Consider the following 16,351-nt stretch of genomic DNA (forward strand, 5'->3'; position numbering starts at 1 on the left):
CAAACACCATCTCAAGTGGAACTTTCTCAGCTGAAATTGGCTCTAAAATTTAGAAACACCAAAAAAAAACCCAAAAAAAAATCTCTCTGCATGTCTGGGATTGTTTGGGATGCATTCAATGTGCACAACAGGATGAAATCAGCCCCAGTGGATGAGAAAATCCGAGTTTGTTGTGTGGCTTTTCCTGGACCCACAGCACAGAGCAGTGAGCAGGAAATGCTCTGAGGAAAGCACTTGTAGCATCTTTAAAAATTCTAATTAAGCTACTCTAGATATCACAGAATTTTTCCCCCGTATTTTTGAAATTCTCTTGCCTGTTCCTGGCACATGGAGAACCCTCGAGCTCCTGTTGACATTGATACAAAGCCCCACTGACAGAAGAGTGAAAGCACCACCCAGGCAAGTCAAACAGAACAAATACCTCCAGATAATTCTTCTCCCAAGGGAAGCTTTCAGCTGATGAAATAATTTGGGCAGAAATGTGGAAAAAAAATAAGTGGAATATTGAGCAACAAGGGGTCCCTACCCGTGGTCTTTAAGGTTCTTTCCTGCCCAAATCATCCTGGGATTCTGTGATTCCATGTTAAATAAAAAGAGATGCTACTTAGTTGGCAATGACAGGCAAAAATAAACTTGAAAGGGATGAATTCAAGAGATATTAAAACCTGATACTACAAATAAATGTTCTGGTTTATATTAAACAATCTGATTGTATTCTTTATTTCTCAGTGGTAAGAACTGCTGTGAATTCCAGTTGTTCAATGTTAAAAAAAATGATTAATTTAGAGCAGAATCTCACAGAAGCAGAACGGGTCTCATGAAGATTTAAGAGCCTGGCCTGGGTTTGAAAGGAGAATCTACAAAACTAAAAAAGTTTATGAAAAAGGAGGAATTAAACTGGGAAAGAATATTGTTAGATATACATCTATATATACAAAATGTGAATGGTATAGTTTGAAGTTGAATAAATGTATATGAATAGCGGGGGAATGGTTTTGATGATTAAAGGCGAGAGTGTTTGGATTGAATCTTTTAGGTAAAATCTTGAGTAAATTTGCTACGCTGAAGAAAGAAAGAGAAATTGTTTCAAGGTGGAACGTCTGAAGTTAGAGAAGGCCACAAAGGCCACAAAGGGCTCGGTTAAGGAAGAACGGTTTCCATGGGAAAATAAATATTTATGAAAAATAACTGGGGCGTCAAAATCACAGAAAAGACCCTGGTGGTAAGAAGAGGAAGGAGAAAGATACTAAACTTGGAGGGAGAGAAGGTGAGAGGTCCAGGTTTCACTTCAGAAGATAACAGCTACCAACAGAGAAAAGAAGATGTCACATCTCCTTTGGAGGACGCTGCAAGGGAAGGATTTGGGTCATGGAGGCCTTTGCTGTAGATAAAGGTGTGAAAAGGAGGCATCTGGGGCATCCCATCCCCTCCCGGGCCAGCATGTGGGTGTGGGAAGCGGCGAGCGGCGGCGGCCGCGGGGCGCTGGGGCCGAGGCAGGCGCTGGGCTGCGGCTGCGATCGCTGCGTTGCCCCTTTAATTGTGTCCCCAGCCCTCGGGCGTCTCTGTCCAACGCCCACGTCAGCAAATACCTTTTGTTTCTCTCCCGTTCGGGCTCGCAGGGCTCGGGGGCTGCGGGAGAAGCAGCGGCGGCGCCTCCAGGCACGGCGAGCCCCGAGGCGGGGCCGGGGATCCCGCAGCCACCGCCCGCTCCCCCCGGCTCGGCGGCAGCGCCCGCAGCACCCGCCGGTGAGTGGCGGCTCCCGCACGCCGGTAGGCCGGGAAGGGCGCTGGGTTTGGGGCGGAACGGGCCCCTCTGCCAGCCCGGTTGAGACGGGCGGAGAGGAGGGCGCGGGGCTCCGCAGTGGCCGCGGGTGCCTCGGGTTTCCCGGAGCCTCCCGGAGCCGCTCGGTGCCGCTCGGTGCCGGCGCTGCCGCGTCCCCGGCGGGCGCCATTTGCAGCCCCGGGCGCGGACACAAAGGGGCTGCGCGGGGCGGGCGGCGGCGCTGCCGGCGGAGGGAGCGCGGGGGCGGCGGGGCGGGAGCGGCACCGGGCGCTGGGCACCGGGCACCGGGAACCGGGCACGGACAAGGGGGGGGTTCTGGCGGAGCGGCAGCCGCGGTTCCGTTGCCGCGGGCGGCACGCCCGGCTCGGGGCGGTCCGTGCGGGCGGAGGGCAGCGCGCAGCCGGCCGGGGCTGGCGGGCGCTGCGGTCCCCGCGGTGGGAGCGGGACCGGGACCGGGAGCGGGCGGCTCCGGCCCCGTCGGGCGTTCCGGGCGGGTGGGTGAGTGACGGCGGCCGCGGCCAATGCCGGCGGGGCCGGGGCGCTGCCGCCGGGCCGCGCTCCCGGAGCCTTTGGCGGCGGCGGGGCTGAAGCCCGGGCGGAGCTGGGAGAGGCGGAATCGCCGGTTCGAGGCACGGCCGCGGTCGCAGCCGCAGCTGCTCTTGGCTCCGCGTTTTCCCGGAGCTGCCTGAAGGCTGCGCGGCTCCAGCGGGCGGCACGAATCCAGCCCCGCATCCAGCCCCGCATCCTGGGCATGGAGATGCTCCCGGCTGTAGCACAGCCGGCTCTGCCAAATAACGCGGTCTTGGCTTTGTCATCCCTCTTGTCCTGTTGGAAAACGAGCCTATCGTGGTTTAAATATATTTGTAGATTTAAAGAAATGAGATTATTTGTAAAGATAGCCGTAAAATTGGGGCTGACATCTTTGGCTGAGTTACACGGCATTGAAGTCAAGAGCGTAATAATTTTCTTCATTTTTTTTTTTTTAGAGCAACGTTTCATTTCACCTTTTCTGGGATGGAGATTTCTTCTCACCAGTTTCACCTCTTGCAGCAACTAAATGAGCAGCGCAGGCAGGACTTGTTCTGTGACTGCAACATCCTGGTGGAGGGCAAGGTCTTCAAAGCCCATCGCAATGTGCTGTTCGCCAGCAGTGGCTACTTCAAAATGCTCCTTTCGCAGAGCTCGAAGGAAACGAGTCAATCCACGACAGCCACTTTCCAGGCCTTTTCTCCTGACACCTTCACAGTTATTCTAGATTTTGTGTATTCGGGCAAACTGTCCCTCACTGGTCAGAATGTCATCGAAGTCATGTCAGCTGCCAGCTATCTGCAGATGACAGATGTGATCAGCGTGTGTAAAACCTTCATAAAGTCGTCACTGGACATCAGTGAGAAGGAGAAGGATCGCTACTTCAGCCTGTCAGACAAAGATGTGAGTTCCAACGGTGTGGACCGATCCTGTGTGTACAGTGGAGGCTGGAGGGCAGAGAGCAGCCCCCCACATTCCCACTCCAGCCCAGACCCCGGGACTTGTATGATGGGCGGGAACGCTTGGAGCAATTTCAACTATTACCCCACCTCTCAAAGAAATGCCCAGCAGCAGCTGTCCAAACACGAGCAGAGGCAAGATTCCATCAAGAAATCCCGGCACTTGGGGCTGCAGCAACCTTCTGACATGCCCCACTATAAATCAAGCAAGCTGGAGGACAGGGCTGCCGAGCCCTCTGGCCACCCTGCGCCGGCCGAGGAGCAAGTCCACATCGACACCGAGGTTGAAACTCCTCACGTGGGCTACCAGTTCGGCCAAGGGGCTGAGGTGATGCCCAGGGGCTTGGCTGTGCCACAGCAGGAGCACGAGTCACCCCGCTCCTCCAGTAAATCCAAGTCCTCCAAAGCTGAGGAGCAGTATGGGAACATGCCCTCCATCCTGGGAGTCATGGGGAGCTGGGCTGAAGGTGAGTGGGGTTTTGTGCTGCTGGGAATCCTCTCCTCTGGCCCTGAGAAAATAGGTCTTACTCAATAGTAAAGCACAACTGCCAAAAAGACAGATGTATCGCTCAGGAATATATGTTTGAAAAGTTTAACTCTTGATTTTTAAATGATTTAGAGTTCTTGAAGTACCTGGGGTATTAGATATAAAAATAAATATAAACTGGGATATTTTTAAGCTCATTTTCATGAAATCACAGAATGGAAAGGACCTTAAAGCTCATTTTGTTCCAGTCTCTGCCATGGGCAGGGAGATCTCCCATTATCCCAGGTTGCTCCAATCTGGCTTTGCTAACACAGCCAATGGTCCACTCCTCCTTTGTTGCACTCCTGTCTAATCTACAAAATCTTTATGCTTGAAACAACCTCTGAATACGATTTTAATAAAAGCGACGCGCTATTCTCATAAAACACCTTTTCCTAGAGCATTACATGACGTGACTTTGAATTTTTTTTTTTTTTTTTTTTTTTAAATCCCGTTATTTTCTGACAGATGACCTGGCCAGGATGAGGTTCAAGTGTCCATTCTGCAGCCACGTGGTGAAGAGAAAAGCTGACCTGAAACGTCACCTTCGCTGTCACACGGGAGAGAGGCCGTACCCCTGCGAGGCTTGTGGGAAGAGATTCAGCAGGCTGGATCACCTCAGCAGCCATTTTCGAACTGTGAGTATTTTTAGCAACTGCCATGATTTATTTAACGTGTAAATCTGGCTAATTAAACACGGTGTGAGTGTATCTGGTTGATCTAGTGACTCGTGGAAAGGAGAGGGGAATAGAAGAATTAATTGGGTTTGGTTGCAGGATAATTTGAAGGATAATTTGAAGGATAATTTGAAGGATAATTTGCAGGAAAAGGGTGGAATTTGTCGGGTAATTGATGGTTTGCAGAGTTCTGCCCTCTGCAGCCTGTGACAGCTCCAGCGGGCAATTACTGTGCCCACAAAAACTGGTGCAGTTCAGTGTTTGACACCTCTCAACTTGAGGCAACGCTGCAACTCGACGCTGCTTTTTGTCATTTCCCCTTTGTGGATATTTACAAACCCATCCCTTCGGATTTTTTTTTTTTCCCAGATCCACCAGGCGTGCAAGCCCATCTGCAGGAAATGCAAGCGGCACGTGACGGAGCTGACGGGACAAGTGGTGCAGGAGGGGACCCGACGTTACAGACTCTGCAACGAGTGCCTGGCAGAGGCTGGCATCGACAGCATCCGCATTGACTTGGAGGCTGAGGCACCTCTGGAGTTCCCACAGGATGGGGACAAGGATTCCAGGTGGCACTACGGCGAGGACAACAAATCTGACGTGGAGATCGTGGAGGACGGCTCGACCGATTTGGTCATCCAGCAAGTGGATGATAGCGAGGATGAAGCAGAGGAGAAGGAAGTGAAACCAAATATTAGGTAGTTGGAAATCAAGGATTGGGAATTCCCGTGGAAGAGGGAGAATGTGTTGGGAGGAAATCTGCCTCCTGCAGAGACACGTGGTTGAACAGGCTCAGACTTGCATGTGTTTTATGGACACGTCATTGAGGCCGTGCTGCTTTGTTTAGCAGAACCCCCGTGAAGTTGTTTTGGTTAAAAAAAAAAAAAAAAAAAAATCCCATCCTGAAATATTGGATAAACAAGGAAACTGCAGCATTACATGGTTAATTTTTATAGCAGGCAATGGGGGCACATCTCAAAGCCTCTTGCAAGGGAGTGAGGTTGAAATACTTCAAAAAAGTCGCAGATTATTGTAAATTGCCCATTTTTTACATTTGTGGAGAGGTGGAGTTTATATCATTAAAGACCCCTCCACACCAGACAACCTCTTTTGAGTGGTCAGAAGTGAAGAGAATCTTCCATGAAATTTCATTAAATCTTCATGTTATGATAAGGAAGAAGGCAGCTAATTAAGAAAGAGCATTTAAAATGTTTTGGCACTTTTGTCTAGAAAAGGACTTCTGTAAAATGTATTAGGATGAGGTGAATCTTTAGTTGCTCATATGCTCAAGACCTATTTCTTTAAAAGGAAATAAGCACATAAATGCTTAACACATTAAAATTAAAAATTTGGATCATTAATTGATGCCGGTAGTTGGTTTAGTCTCAAAATTAGGATCTCAGACTGGGCTGTTTTAATAAGCACTATTAAAATACTCTTTCTTTCATATTTTGAAACCTCTCCAAAGTGCCCAGACGTGGTGGGATTGTTGGGGTGCAGGGCCAGGAGTTGGACTTGGATGTTCCTTGTGGGTCCCCTCCAGCTCAGGATATTGAATTCTGTGCAGCTTTTCCAATTTGTCCCAGTGAGACCAAGATGTACTGGAAGCTCTAGACACCACATTTGTGTCATTTCACCTACAATTAGGCTACAGAGATGAGTAATGATGAAAAAAATGTATTTCTACTTGGTTTTGTTGCTTAGTGAGTTTCTCTTACCCAGTACTGTCAACAGGAGAGGAGCAGGAGATGCTCCTGGGGTCCTGCTGCTCTGCATTCCTTGGACAGATCTGAGTTATTCCAAGTCTTGGGATCATGGGACTCAATGGCTGTAGACTTAGAAAATTCTATTTTTTGTTTTCTTTTTTTACAGCTTTGTAAGCATGTTTGGCTGAACCCCAGGGTTTCTTACACAACAATCCCATATACATATATATATATATATATACTATATAATCTTTCCCAGGGACAGTTTAAAAAAGTCACTATTTTATTTTTAGTTGTGTAAAACTTGTATAACTTTCTTGTTATCATCATGACCAGAAAGTGCAGCATTTTCATTCCAGGCTGCAGGTGACCGACTTGACCAACAAATGACAATTTAAGAACTTCATGTTAAATTCAGTGTAAGGATTAAGCATCCTCCTCTCCATGAGAAGCATCCCAAGGACACAAGAAATGGTGTTTATTGTTCCTACAAAAATTATGATTTATTGGCATAGGTTTGGGGAAGGGGTGACTTAAAAATCTTTCTGATGACCCAGATGAAAACATCTTAAACAAGACTTGCACTCAGTTTTATGGAACACCTGGTGAGCAGCCCAAAAATGGACTTGATGTGGAAACAGACATTTAAATTCTTGGAGCTTTTAAACTCCTAAAATGCCTGTTATGAAAGGCTAAGAAATATTCCTGAGCAACCTGGATTAAATCAAATACACAGAACAAGAAATATTTCAAAGGATATGGAGTAACTTTGCTCAAATTTCATAGATGTTTCCCTTTCCCTTTCCATTAAACAGTTTGACAACAAATCCCAGGTATCAGTGCCTGCTGTCCCAGGATAAAAAGTGGCTGGAATTGCTCTGTGTGTGTTTGGGGATGGATGAAGGGGAGGGGAAAAATTAATTGTTCTCTCCAGGCCTGAAATCTTAACTGCCAACTGCAAAGGTCAGACTATTAAGTGTTTCTTAATAGTGGGGGTGTTTTTAGAAGCAAAGGGATTTTTGGATCAATACTCAATTTAATTAGAGATCATAAATCTAACAATGCTGAGGACCAGATGCTTCAGAATGAGATCTGAAGTGGCTCTAAATGGGCAAATGGAACAATCTATCCATAGGAAGATTTTACTTTTTAAATACAGGCAGATTAATTGTTGATTTGCCAGGCAAATAAAGGCTTTTTTTTTTCTGGATTTATATGTTGTTATTCTCAGTAGTATAACTAGATATCTGTAATCATTTTTAAAGTATCTTATTAAGCTTGGAGGTTTAGCTCAAGGCTGCGATTCCCACAGGTCAATGATGTTTTTCTGTTTTTTAAAAGTTGCCATTTTTACATTTGTTGCCTTAATTTTGGTCGTTGCTTCCTTATTTTTGTATTGCAAGACAAGATAAATGTTAAGTGCCTTCTGTTTTCCACGTCCTTCATTTTACACTCATGAATTTTCTTTGTTTATTTTTTTTTTCTCTAAATGAAAGTATTTGTTTTCTTTTTGTCTCCTTCCATTGCCTCTGATTGTCTTCTTCATATTTTTGTGAGGATCACGTGCCCCTCATCAGCACAAGGAACATTTCCTTTCCTTTCAAGGAGGAAAGTAAAGACCACACAGGGATGTTCCCACTGAATTTATTTATTTCCTTGTATTTCTTTCATCTTTATGTCTCTTAGGGACAAGGCTTAGTGCCTGACTTGATCTTATGAGTCTTTTCCAAGAATTCTGTGATTATTTCTGCTTGGTTTTTGTTTACTTTATGTTCATAAAACCACAGCCAAGAGTGAAGACAAAGTTCCTAATTAATCATCCTCTAATTAATGTCTCACCTCTTAACTACCCTTATTTTCTGACAATATCTTCCCATCATTTCAAAGGCTGAAATACTGAATTAAAAAAATCCCTCTCCCCTTTTCAGGTGTTTCTTACAGAATTCTCTCTGCCCCAAAAAATCTATGTCTTGTGTGATACTTGATTAGTTCTTTCACATCATTTCCCTTTTTTTTTTATTTCTGTTTGCCATTAAATTACTTAAACATCCATATTTACTATCTAAAAAATGTTACTTGTCCTTATCTTAAACAGTTGGGTAGACCCACTTTAAAAAAAAAAATAAAGACCCCAAAAACTGGCTTCACAATGAACCTCCCTTTCTAACCTTTTGTAATTTGGATTCTATTCCAGTTCTAAAGAATTGACATAGGAAAAAAAAAAAAAAGCAAAAATATTGATTTAGGGTGGCTTTGAAAATACCTGAAAGCCCACAGATCTCCCAGAGGGCTGACTCTGAATTCTGCAGGTATCCTTCCCTTACTCCTGGCTCTGCAGAATGTTCCATCCTCCAGGATTTTGGGATCCCTTTCAAGTTTTCAATGATAACTTAAAGGAAAAAAAAAAACCAACAAACATAAAACACTGTTGGATATAAAATGATGGAATATACATTTCCTCCCTGAAGCATCTGGTCACTGTCAGAGTTATCCCATTACAGAGCCATGCCAATGTCTACCTTTCTTCTATTTTAATTACTGTTGGTTGGAGGCAACAAGTATAAAAATAAAATAGAAGAAAAAAAAAAATCTCCAATTCTGCCCAAAAGATCGAGTTTTGAAGAAAATGATGTTCTAATCCTCCAGCCCTTGCCTGCAGAATTTTTCCATTAGGTACAAATTTGTGCCAACACTGTCTGTTGAGTGATGGGTATAAGTTGATAAGCTACTAAGAAAAGCTTATAATAGCATCGAGTTAAATATTTTCTCTACTGTTTAAATTAAAACCTTTCTACATCGGAGGCATAACCTTTCATCCTATTTAACTCATGAAACGCAAAGAGGAGGCTTATTCAGTGCATCGAGAATTTCGAACAGAACAAGAGATTTTGTAAGGAAAATTGGGAGGAGTGGCTGGAAAGATCCTTCCGTATCTTGGCTTAGCTGCTGGAATAAATTAAACACTACAGAAGATCTCACCCGACGCTTCACTGTGGAAATGGGAACTGTTCTTTGCCAGGTTCTTGCAGCCTGCTCTGAGGAGGGGACTGTACCGATGACTACAGAGCTTCCTTCTCAAAATTATTCCATGATCTCGAGGAATAAGACTGAAAGAATCTCATCTAACAGGCACGAATTTCAAAATGTCTTGTCTTCTAACAAGCATCCTGAATCCATTTTCCGCCCAGAAAGGAAAACAGGACAATCTGTGTATTACACTCCTACGTGCAGCGCTTTGCTTTGGGATTACCCTCATTGTACGAATACAAAAATCCCGTTATAAAAATGCTGCGATATCGAGTTAATATCATTAACCCTACACCGCGGAGCTCCGGATCGTTGCCGTTCGCCGTTCAGGTGGCGCCTTCCCTCCACACACACACACAGACACACACACACACACAAAGGTGGAAACAACAAAGCCTTGTGTGAGCGGGGCAGCGGCCTCGGGCCAGCATGTGGGTGTGGGAAGCGGCGAGCGGCGGCGGCCGCGGGGCGCTGGGGCCGAGGCAGGCGCTGGGCTGCGGCTGCGATCGCTGCGTTGCCCCTTTAATTGTGTCCCCAGCCCTCGGGCGTCTCTGTCCAACGCCCACGTCAGCAAATACCTTTTGTTTCTCTCCCGTTCGGGCTCGCAGGGCTCGGGGGCTGCGGGAGAAGCAGCGGCGGCGCCTCCAGGCACGGCGAGCCCCGAGGCGGGGCCGGGGATCCCGCAGCCACCGCCCGCTCCCCCCGGCTCGGCGGCAGCGCCCGCAGCACCCGCCGGTGAGTGGCCGTTCTGCTGGGCGATGATGGGAAGGACCGGGCGGGCGGCAGCGAGGAGGGCGCGGGGCTCCGCAGTGGCCGCGGGTGCCTCGGGCATCCCGGAGCCGCTCGGTGCCGCTCGGTACCGGCGCTGCCGCGTCCCCGGCGGGCGCCATTTGCAGCCCCGGGCGCGGACACAAAGGGGCTGCGCGGGGCGGGCGGCGGCGAGAGGGGGCGGAGGGGGCGCGGGCGGCGGGACGGGAGCGGCACCGGGACCGGCCGGGATAACCACGGGTGCCCGGCACCGGGAACCAGGCACGGACAAGGGGGGGTTCTGGCGGAGCGGCAGCCGCGGTTCCGTTGCCGCGGGCGGCACGCCCGGCTCGGGGCGGTCCGTGCGGGCGGAGGGCAGCGCGCAGCCGGCCGGGGCTGGCGGGCGCTGCGGTCCCCGCGGTGGGAGCGGGACCGGGAGGCTCCTCCGCGCTGGCGGAGCGGCTCCGGTGCCGTCGGGTGTCCCGGGCTGCCCATTCGGCCGGGCGGGCCCGGGCTGGGAGGGCGGCGGCCCCGCGGCGCTGCCGCTGCATTCGAGCGGCCCCGGGGCGGAGGCTGCGCCCATCGCGGATCCGCTGCTCTGCCCACGGCGGGAGGGCCAAATTCTCTTACAGAGTCTGAGAACCATCGTGGGTTGGTCGATGTGATTTTCGTTGTTTTGGGATACGGAGTAATCCCGCTGGGACATCTTTTCACCTCTTTTGGAGTTAAGTTTCTTCTCTCTTGTTATGCAGAGTAGCAGCCGCAGGGAGATTGGAGATACATTGGGAATGTGATAGCGCTTTTTTTAAACGAGAGCTCATCTCTTTAAACTAGGATTCAGCATCATTGATTTAGATTGTCATGATGATGTTTTTTTTCCTTTACAGCAAACCTTCCTCTTACTCCCTGTCTGGAATGGAGATTTCTTCCCACCAGTCTCACCTCCTGGAGCAGCTGAATGAGCAGCGGAAGCAGGACTTGTTCTGTGACTGCAACATCCTGGTGGAGGGCAAGGTCTTCAAAGCCCATCGCAATGTGCTGTTCGCCAGCAGTGGCTACTTCAAAATGCTCCTTTCGCAGAGCTCGAAGGAGACGAGCCAGCCAACGATAGCCACGTTCGAGGTCTTCTCTCCAGAGACGTTCATGGTTATCCTGGACTTTGTGTATTCAGGGATATTGTCTTTAACGGGTCAGAATGTGATCGAAGTCATGTCAGCCGCCAGCTATCTGCAGATGACAGATATCCTCAATGTCTGCAAGACCTTCATTAAGTCCTCACTGGATATTAATGAGAAGGAAAAGGATCATTACCTCAGCCTCTCGGCCAAAAGTGCGAGCACTGAAGCCACCCCTGCCCGCCCGGCTCTTTATCGCTCCAGAAGGAAAGCAAAGAGCAACCCCCGGCGTTCCTACTCGATCCCGGATGAAAAACCCAACGGGAACGAAAACTGGAGCAGCTACAGCAGCTACCTGTCCTCAGAGGTGATCCTGCAGCGGGCAGAGACGCAGCTGTCCAAAAGAGGAAGGAAACAGAGCTCCACGAGGAAGCGCCGCAAGCACCTGGGGCTGTCGCAGAGCCGGGAGCTGGGAGGGTGCAAATCGGACAGGGCGGAGCGAGCCGGGGCCTCGGACCCCGCTCCCATCTCCCGCGGGGGAGAGGAGGCCGAGTTTGATGCCGAGAACGACGTGGATCAGGATGATTTTGGATATCATCCCGGAGCAGATGTACCCAAGAAGTGGTCGGTTACTCAGCTAGAACAAGAACTTTCCAGAACTCCTGAGTTCATGGAGTTAAAGGCAGAAGAACTGTACACCTCAATGCCCACAATTTTAGGGGTAATGAGTAGCTGGAATGAAGGTAAATAATAGAAACCGCTTGGGAAAGTTTGGTTTTATTTAGGAGAATTCAGGTGATGATTTGGAAGGAATTTGTATGGAAACCAAAAACGTGCCTGGAATTATAAGTGATCTTATCTACTCAATTTTAGTGCTAACACTAAAATTTTGAAGCCAGAACAGGGTATGGGAATTGGAATGGGACTGACCCAGGTATTCTGTAAATTCAACCAAAACATGCCTGATTATTTGGGCCCAAGTGGAGTTTAATGAAACGTCAAGGGCTGTAATTGGGAACCTGAAGGACTGAGTTTCTCCAGTACCTGGCAATAACAGAGGTGTTCAACCTCAACCCAACCCAAGTCCTTCACATGAGAGGTCCTGCCATTGCTGGGATGTTGCATTTTGGGGTCCAACCAGCCCAGACTTCTGACATCAGCTGCAAAGCTGACAGGTTTATTTCCATGTGCATTCCTTTGGAAATGAACATATCTGTAGATCATAATTGCATATTCTAAAGACATGTTTATATATCACACAGTGATTATAATTGTCAAAGCTATGAGCTATTAGCTGGTGGAAGAGATAGGATGGCTATATATAAATATCTGCATATTTATGATCACCTTTATATCTAAAAAATGCTGCCAGTAAGAAAACACTGTCAAGTGGTCAATTAACATGTTAAATAAGAATAAAAATGCAACCTGGGGGATACATATATATACACACACACACACACACACATATATATATGATTATTTTATCTATCTACATATAAAAATTTAACAAATCTATATCCCCCAAAGCCTGAAAGCCTTATTTTATGTATCATTATATACTTATATATAATATAATACATCCTTATTATAAGCATCCAAATATCGGGGATTTTTCCTATTTAAAGAAAACTCGAGCTGTCATATATTTTAAACTGAAAATTGGTTAAAGTGCAGCAAGAAAGCTCTGCTGTGTGCCCCATCCCTGTGTCCTGGAGTGACTTCATGATGCTTGTATTTCCAATTATCTGTTGTTTATCCTGGATATTAAGTTCTGCACCTTTAAGGCTTGTTTTGAGAGTGAAGGGGGTGGAGAATTCAACATGTCTCTTAGGAGGCTTTCATGTGTCTCCGGTACCAAGGGGTTTTTTTTTTGAGGTTTTAATACCTTTCTGGTCCCTAGGCTTATTTTCTAATCTGTGTCCCTCTACTGTAAAAACTACATGTTAGGGACAATACTGGAGCGATCTCCAGATAAAAAAATAAGCCTAGGGACCAGAAAGGTATTAAAACCAGAGACACATGAAGGGCTCCTGAGAGACACGATGAATTCTGAAAACAAGCCTAGGGACCAGAAGGGTATTAAAACCGGAGAGAAACGATGAATTCCTTACCCCCTGCACCTGGGGGTGCAATGACTAATAAATCCCCCAAACACCCTGCCAGGTGACCTGCCCCGGATGCGATTCAAGTGCCCGTTCTGCACCCACACCGTGAAGCGCCGGGCGGACCTGAAGCGTCACCTGCGGTGTCACACCGGGGAGCGGCCGTACCCCTGCGAGGCGTGCGGGAAGAGATTCACCCGCCTGGAGCACCTGCGCAACCACTTCCAAACGGTGGGAAACACACCGGGGGTGAGGGGGGAGGAAAATAACACCGGGGGTGGGGATGGGAGGAGGCTGGGGACAATAGGAAAAGCCACCAGGGTTGGGGATGGGGGAAAAAGCCACCAGGGTTGGGGAGAATAGGAGATTAAGGACAATAGGAAAAGCCACAAGACGTGGAGGTGGGAGGAAAACACACCAGGGATGAGGATGGGAGGAGGTTGGGGACAATAGGAAAAGCCACCAGGGTTGGGGATGGGAGAAAAAGCCACCAGGGTTGGGGATGGATGGAAAAGCCACCAGGGTTGGGGACAGTAGGAGGTTGGGGACAGTAGGAAAAGCCACCAGGGTTTGGGATAGGAGGAAAAGCCACTGGGGTTGGGGATGGGAAGAATAGCCACCAGGGTTGGGGACAGTAGGAGGTTGGGGACAGTAGGAAAAGCCACCAGTGTGAACCACTTTGCTGGTGGCAGCTGTGTAGATATATCCAAACCCAGCACCAGAAAAGCAGCGCATCAGCTTGAATTATTCATTATTTAACACAGCAAACTGTATTTAAAATTTGATTATTTTAGCGCGATTCAGCACGTTTCCTCTAAAAAAAAAAAAAAACAAACCAAAAAAAACCGGATGAAGGCTGAATTTCTAAATTTGAAATCCTTTCAGATACACCAAGCTGGCAAACTGATCTGCAGGAAGTGCAAGCGTCAGGTGACAGAGCTGACGGGCTGTGTGGTGCAGCAGGGGACACGGCGCTACAGACTGTGCCACAAGTGCTTGGCAGGAGCCAATTTCGACAGCATTGCCGAGGATTTCAATGCACCTGAACATTCCCCCGTGTCCTCCACGGGAAACAAACGCCCCAAATGGGCTTTGGAGGAGGAGCAGAAATCAGATGAAGAGACAGGAGAGGAGGAGCCCTATAATTTGGTTGTCCGACACAATAATGATGATATTCCGGATGAGGTGAAGGAAAAGGTGAAGCCAAATCTTAGGTAGATCTTGGTGTAATTTTTATTGTTGTGTTCAAGATGAAATGACTCGTGTCCTACCAACTAATGCTGGTTTGCTACTTTTAATAAAATGAATTATTGCTAAAAATCTGTTCTGAGAAGCAAAATTTGGACTAAAACAAGTTGTTTTGCAGACATGGGACAGCGTAATTGCTTCTAAATGTCATGCAGAAAGTACTGAGGATTATAAAATACCCTGAGTTGGAAGAGACCCACAAGGAACATCAAAGTCCAGCTGCTCATTTATTATCTGGAAACTTATTTAGGAGAATTGTTTTATATTTCATCAAAGACTTGCTCAGAGCTCCTACTCTTCATGAAAGTGTGAACCAGTTTACAGTTCTACAAAGGTTCTGTACAATACAGATTTTTAAAAAACAAATATTGCTAATTCGCTTTGGAAAAACTCTTACCGAGGTGAGCAGCTGAGAAATGTTAAACCACTTTTTTTTTTCCTGATATTGTAATTAATTTGTGCATAACACATCAGAAACTTGCCAAGGAAGGAGCGAAGGAAACAAGTGGAGTTCTTCCTGCTGAAGAACCTTTTAACCAGAGCTTTGTTTTCTCAGTGAACTTGCAGCTTCTTAGAGTTGAGAAAAGCATGATTTAGGAACTCCCCCAGCCAGAGTAGAGCAGGTAACCAGAGTCTGTAGTGCACTTGGATAGTATGAATTTGCCTTTTTTTTTTTTTTTTTGTACTGTGAATTTTATAGAAAGATACACCCACGTGGTTCCAAGGAAATAAAAGTGCAATCACTGGAAGTACAGTTGTCAGGTTTTTTCCATTTTTTTTCCCCCCAGGATTGATGCAAGATTTGTTTAAACTCATCTACCTTACTTTAGGAATAAAGAGGCCAAGTCCCCTGAATTTCAGTGGGACATCTGTGACTTAAGATCATGGAGCTACTTTAGAAAGACTCTCCTGCTTGTACAACTTTAGGGTGCTTGACAGCATAAAACCATTTTTTATAAGCACAATTTCCCTCAGAGGTTAAGCAGCCTTTGTAGTTCTGGAGTCTCTTAAGCTTTTTTAGTCATATTTATTTCCCCAGTCACTTGGATCAGAGAACCTGCACTTGGCAGAGGAACTAAAAATGCTCAATATTAAATGATTAAAGAAGAAAAGCTCAAGGAGTGCATAGAAGAAACCTTCTGCCTGAGAGCAGAGAACGGCATTCCCAGTGGTACTCCTGATAAGGAGCCACTGTTTGGTCTCGTGTCTCATTTGATGTTGTGTTTCCTTTCCTGTTAACAGCATCTGTAGCCTGAGGTTCCTGCCAAGAAAGCAGAAATTCCCCACAGAGAATTTGAGAACAGCCATATTGATCCACATCCAGGTTCTGCCTCCAACAGCTGCCATTAAATTCAGCAAAAGTGAGAATGGGGCAAGCTTCTGTAATAATTCCCTAATGCTTTCCAGATCTCCAGACTTCTTCAGTTCTCCTTGAGATCAGTAACCACCAGTGCAGGTCTTTTCAGGTAGTTCATCACTATATCCTTAAACTTCCTACATCTACAGGATCCTTTGGCATCCCCAGAAGGGTTTGCAGTCTGAGGGTGTTTTTTAATGATCCACTTTCAGGGCATTCTGTAAAGCCCTGGGTGAGCTGAAACCTGCCACTGCCACAGCTGTGCAAATGGAACAAGGTGAATTTAAAACCTGTTTCATAGCAAGTACTTTATTAATACTGAAAAAAAACCTAGATGAGTAACACTTACTTAGTTAATTCCAAGTGTTTTCCTAGCAAGCTCCTGTCAGCATTTCAATAAGTAGAGCACTTCAGTGTGTTATTATAGCCTGATCTTTGGGCAGCTCAGCGTTTGTCTGCAAAGTTAAAATTTAACCACATAAATTAATTTTCTCATGTTTTAGAGAGCTGGGCTAAAGGAAGGCTGTCCTCAGCTCCTACACCCACCTCCCCCCAGCCCCTGTGCACATCTCC

General features: G+C 47.0%; 2 protein-coding genes across 7 annotated transcripts; both read left to right on the forward strand.

Moving 5' to 3' along the window:
* Positions 1–1,240: 1,240 nt before the first annotated feature.
* On the forward strand, positions 1,241–8,333 carry ZBTB8A (zinc finger and BTB domain containing 8A). 3 transcript variants are annotated; one of them, XM_088178175.1, is made up of 4 exons: positions 1,241–1,393; positions 2,770–3,737; positions 4,265–4,434; positions 4,843–8,333. In XM_088178175.1, exons 2-4 carry the CDS (start codon positions 2,798–2,800, stop codon positions 5,173–5,175), a joined length of 1,443 nt encoding a protein of 480 aa, XP_088034301.1. In that variant the 5' UTR covers positions 1,241–1,393; positions 2,770–2,797; the 3' UTR covers positions 5,176–8,333. The 3 variants fall into 3 exon arrangements, with proteins under 3 accessions (XP_088034301.1, XP_088034299.1, XP_088034300.1); XM_088178173.1 differs by lacking the exon at positions 1,241–1,393 and adding an exon at positions 1,586–1,770; XM_088178174.1 differs by lacking the exon at positions 1,241–1,393 and adding an exon at positions 1,586–1,746.
* A 1,560-nt stretch (positions 8,334–9,893) lies between these two features.
* On the forward strand, positions 9,894–15,170 carry LOC106858739 (zinc finger and BTB domain-containing protein 8A-like). Of its 4 annotated transcripts, none has more exons than XM_088178170.1 (4): positions 9,894–9,941; positions 10,841–11,811; positions 13,235–13,404; positions 14,059–15,170. In XM_088178170.1, exons 2-4 carry the CDS (start codon positions 10,869–10,871, stop codon positions 14,389–14,391), a joined length of 1,446 nt encoding a protein of 481 aa, XP_088034296.1. In that variant the 5' UTR covers positions 9,894–9,941; positions 10,841–10,868; the 3' UTR covers positions 14,392–15,170. The 4 variants fall into 4 exon arrangements, with proteins under 4 accessions (XP_088034296.1, XP_088034297.1, XP_088034298.1 ...); XM_088178171.1 differs by lacking the exon at positions 9,894–9,941 and adding an exon at positions 10,174–10,235; XM_088178172.1 differs by lacking the exon at positions 9,894–9,941 and adding an exon at positions 10,532–10,677.
* Positions 15,171–16,351: the final 1,181 nt, after the last annotated feature.

The sequence above is a fragment of the Sturnus vulgaris genome, chromosome 24 (assembly GCF_052056855.1).
Source record: "Sturnus vulgaris isolate bStuVul1 chromosome 24, bStuVul1.hap1, whole genome shotgun sequence".
In the NCBI taxonomy this organism is placed as follows: Eukaryota; Metazoa; Chordata; class Aves; order Passeriformes; family Sturnidae; genus Sturnus; species Sturnus vulgaris.

Bases quoted from the DNA above. Each gene is read 5' to 3' on its own strand.
- LOC106858739 (XM_014885549.2), top strand. From the start codon at position 10,815: ATGATGATGTTTTTTTTCCTTTACAGCAAACCTTCCTCTTACTCCCTG. The intron at 11,812-13,234 runs GTAAATAATAGA...ACACCCTGCCAG, and splicing joins AATGAGTAGCTGGAATGAAG to GTGACCTGCCCCGGATGCGA. The intron at 13,405-14,058 runs GTGGGAAACACA...AAATCCTTTCAG, and splicing joins TGCGCAACCACTTCCAAACG to ATACACCAAGCTGGCAAACT.
- ZBTB8A (XM_088178175.1), top strand. From the start codon at position 2,798: ATGGAGATTTCTTCTCACCAGTTTCACCTCTTGCAGCAACTAAATGAG. The intron at 3,738-4,264 runs GTGAGTGGGGTT...ATTTTCTGACAG, and splicing joins CATGGGGAGCTGGGCTGAAG to ATGACCTGGCCAGGATGAGG. The intron at 4,435-4,842 runs GTGAGTATTTTT...TTTTTTTCCCAG, and splicing joins TCAGCAGCCATTTTCGAACT to ATCCACCAGGCGTGCAAGCC.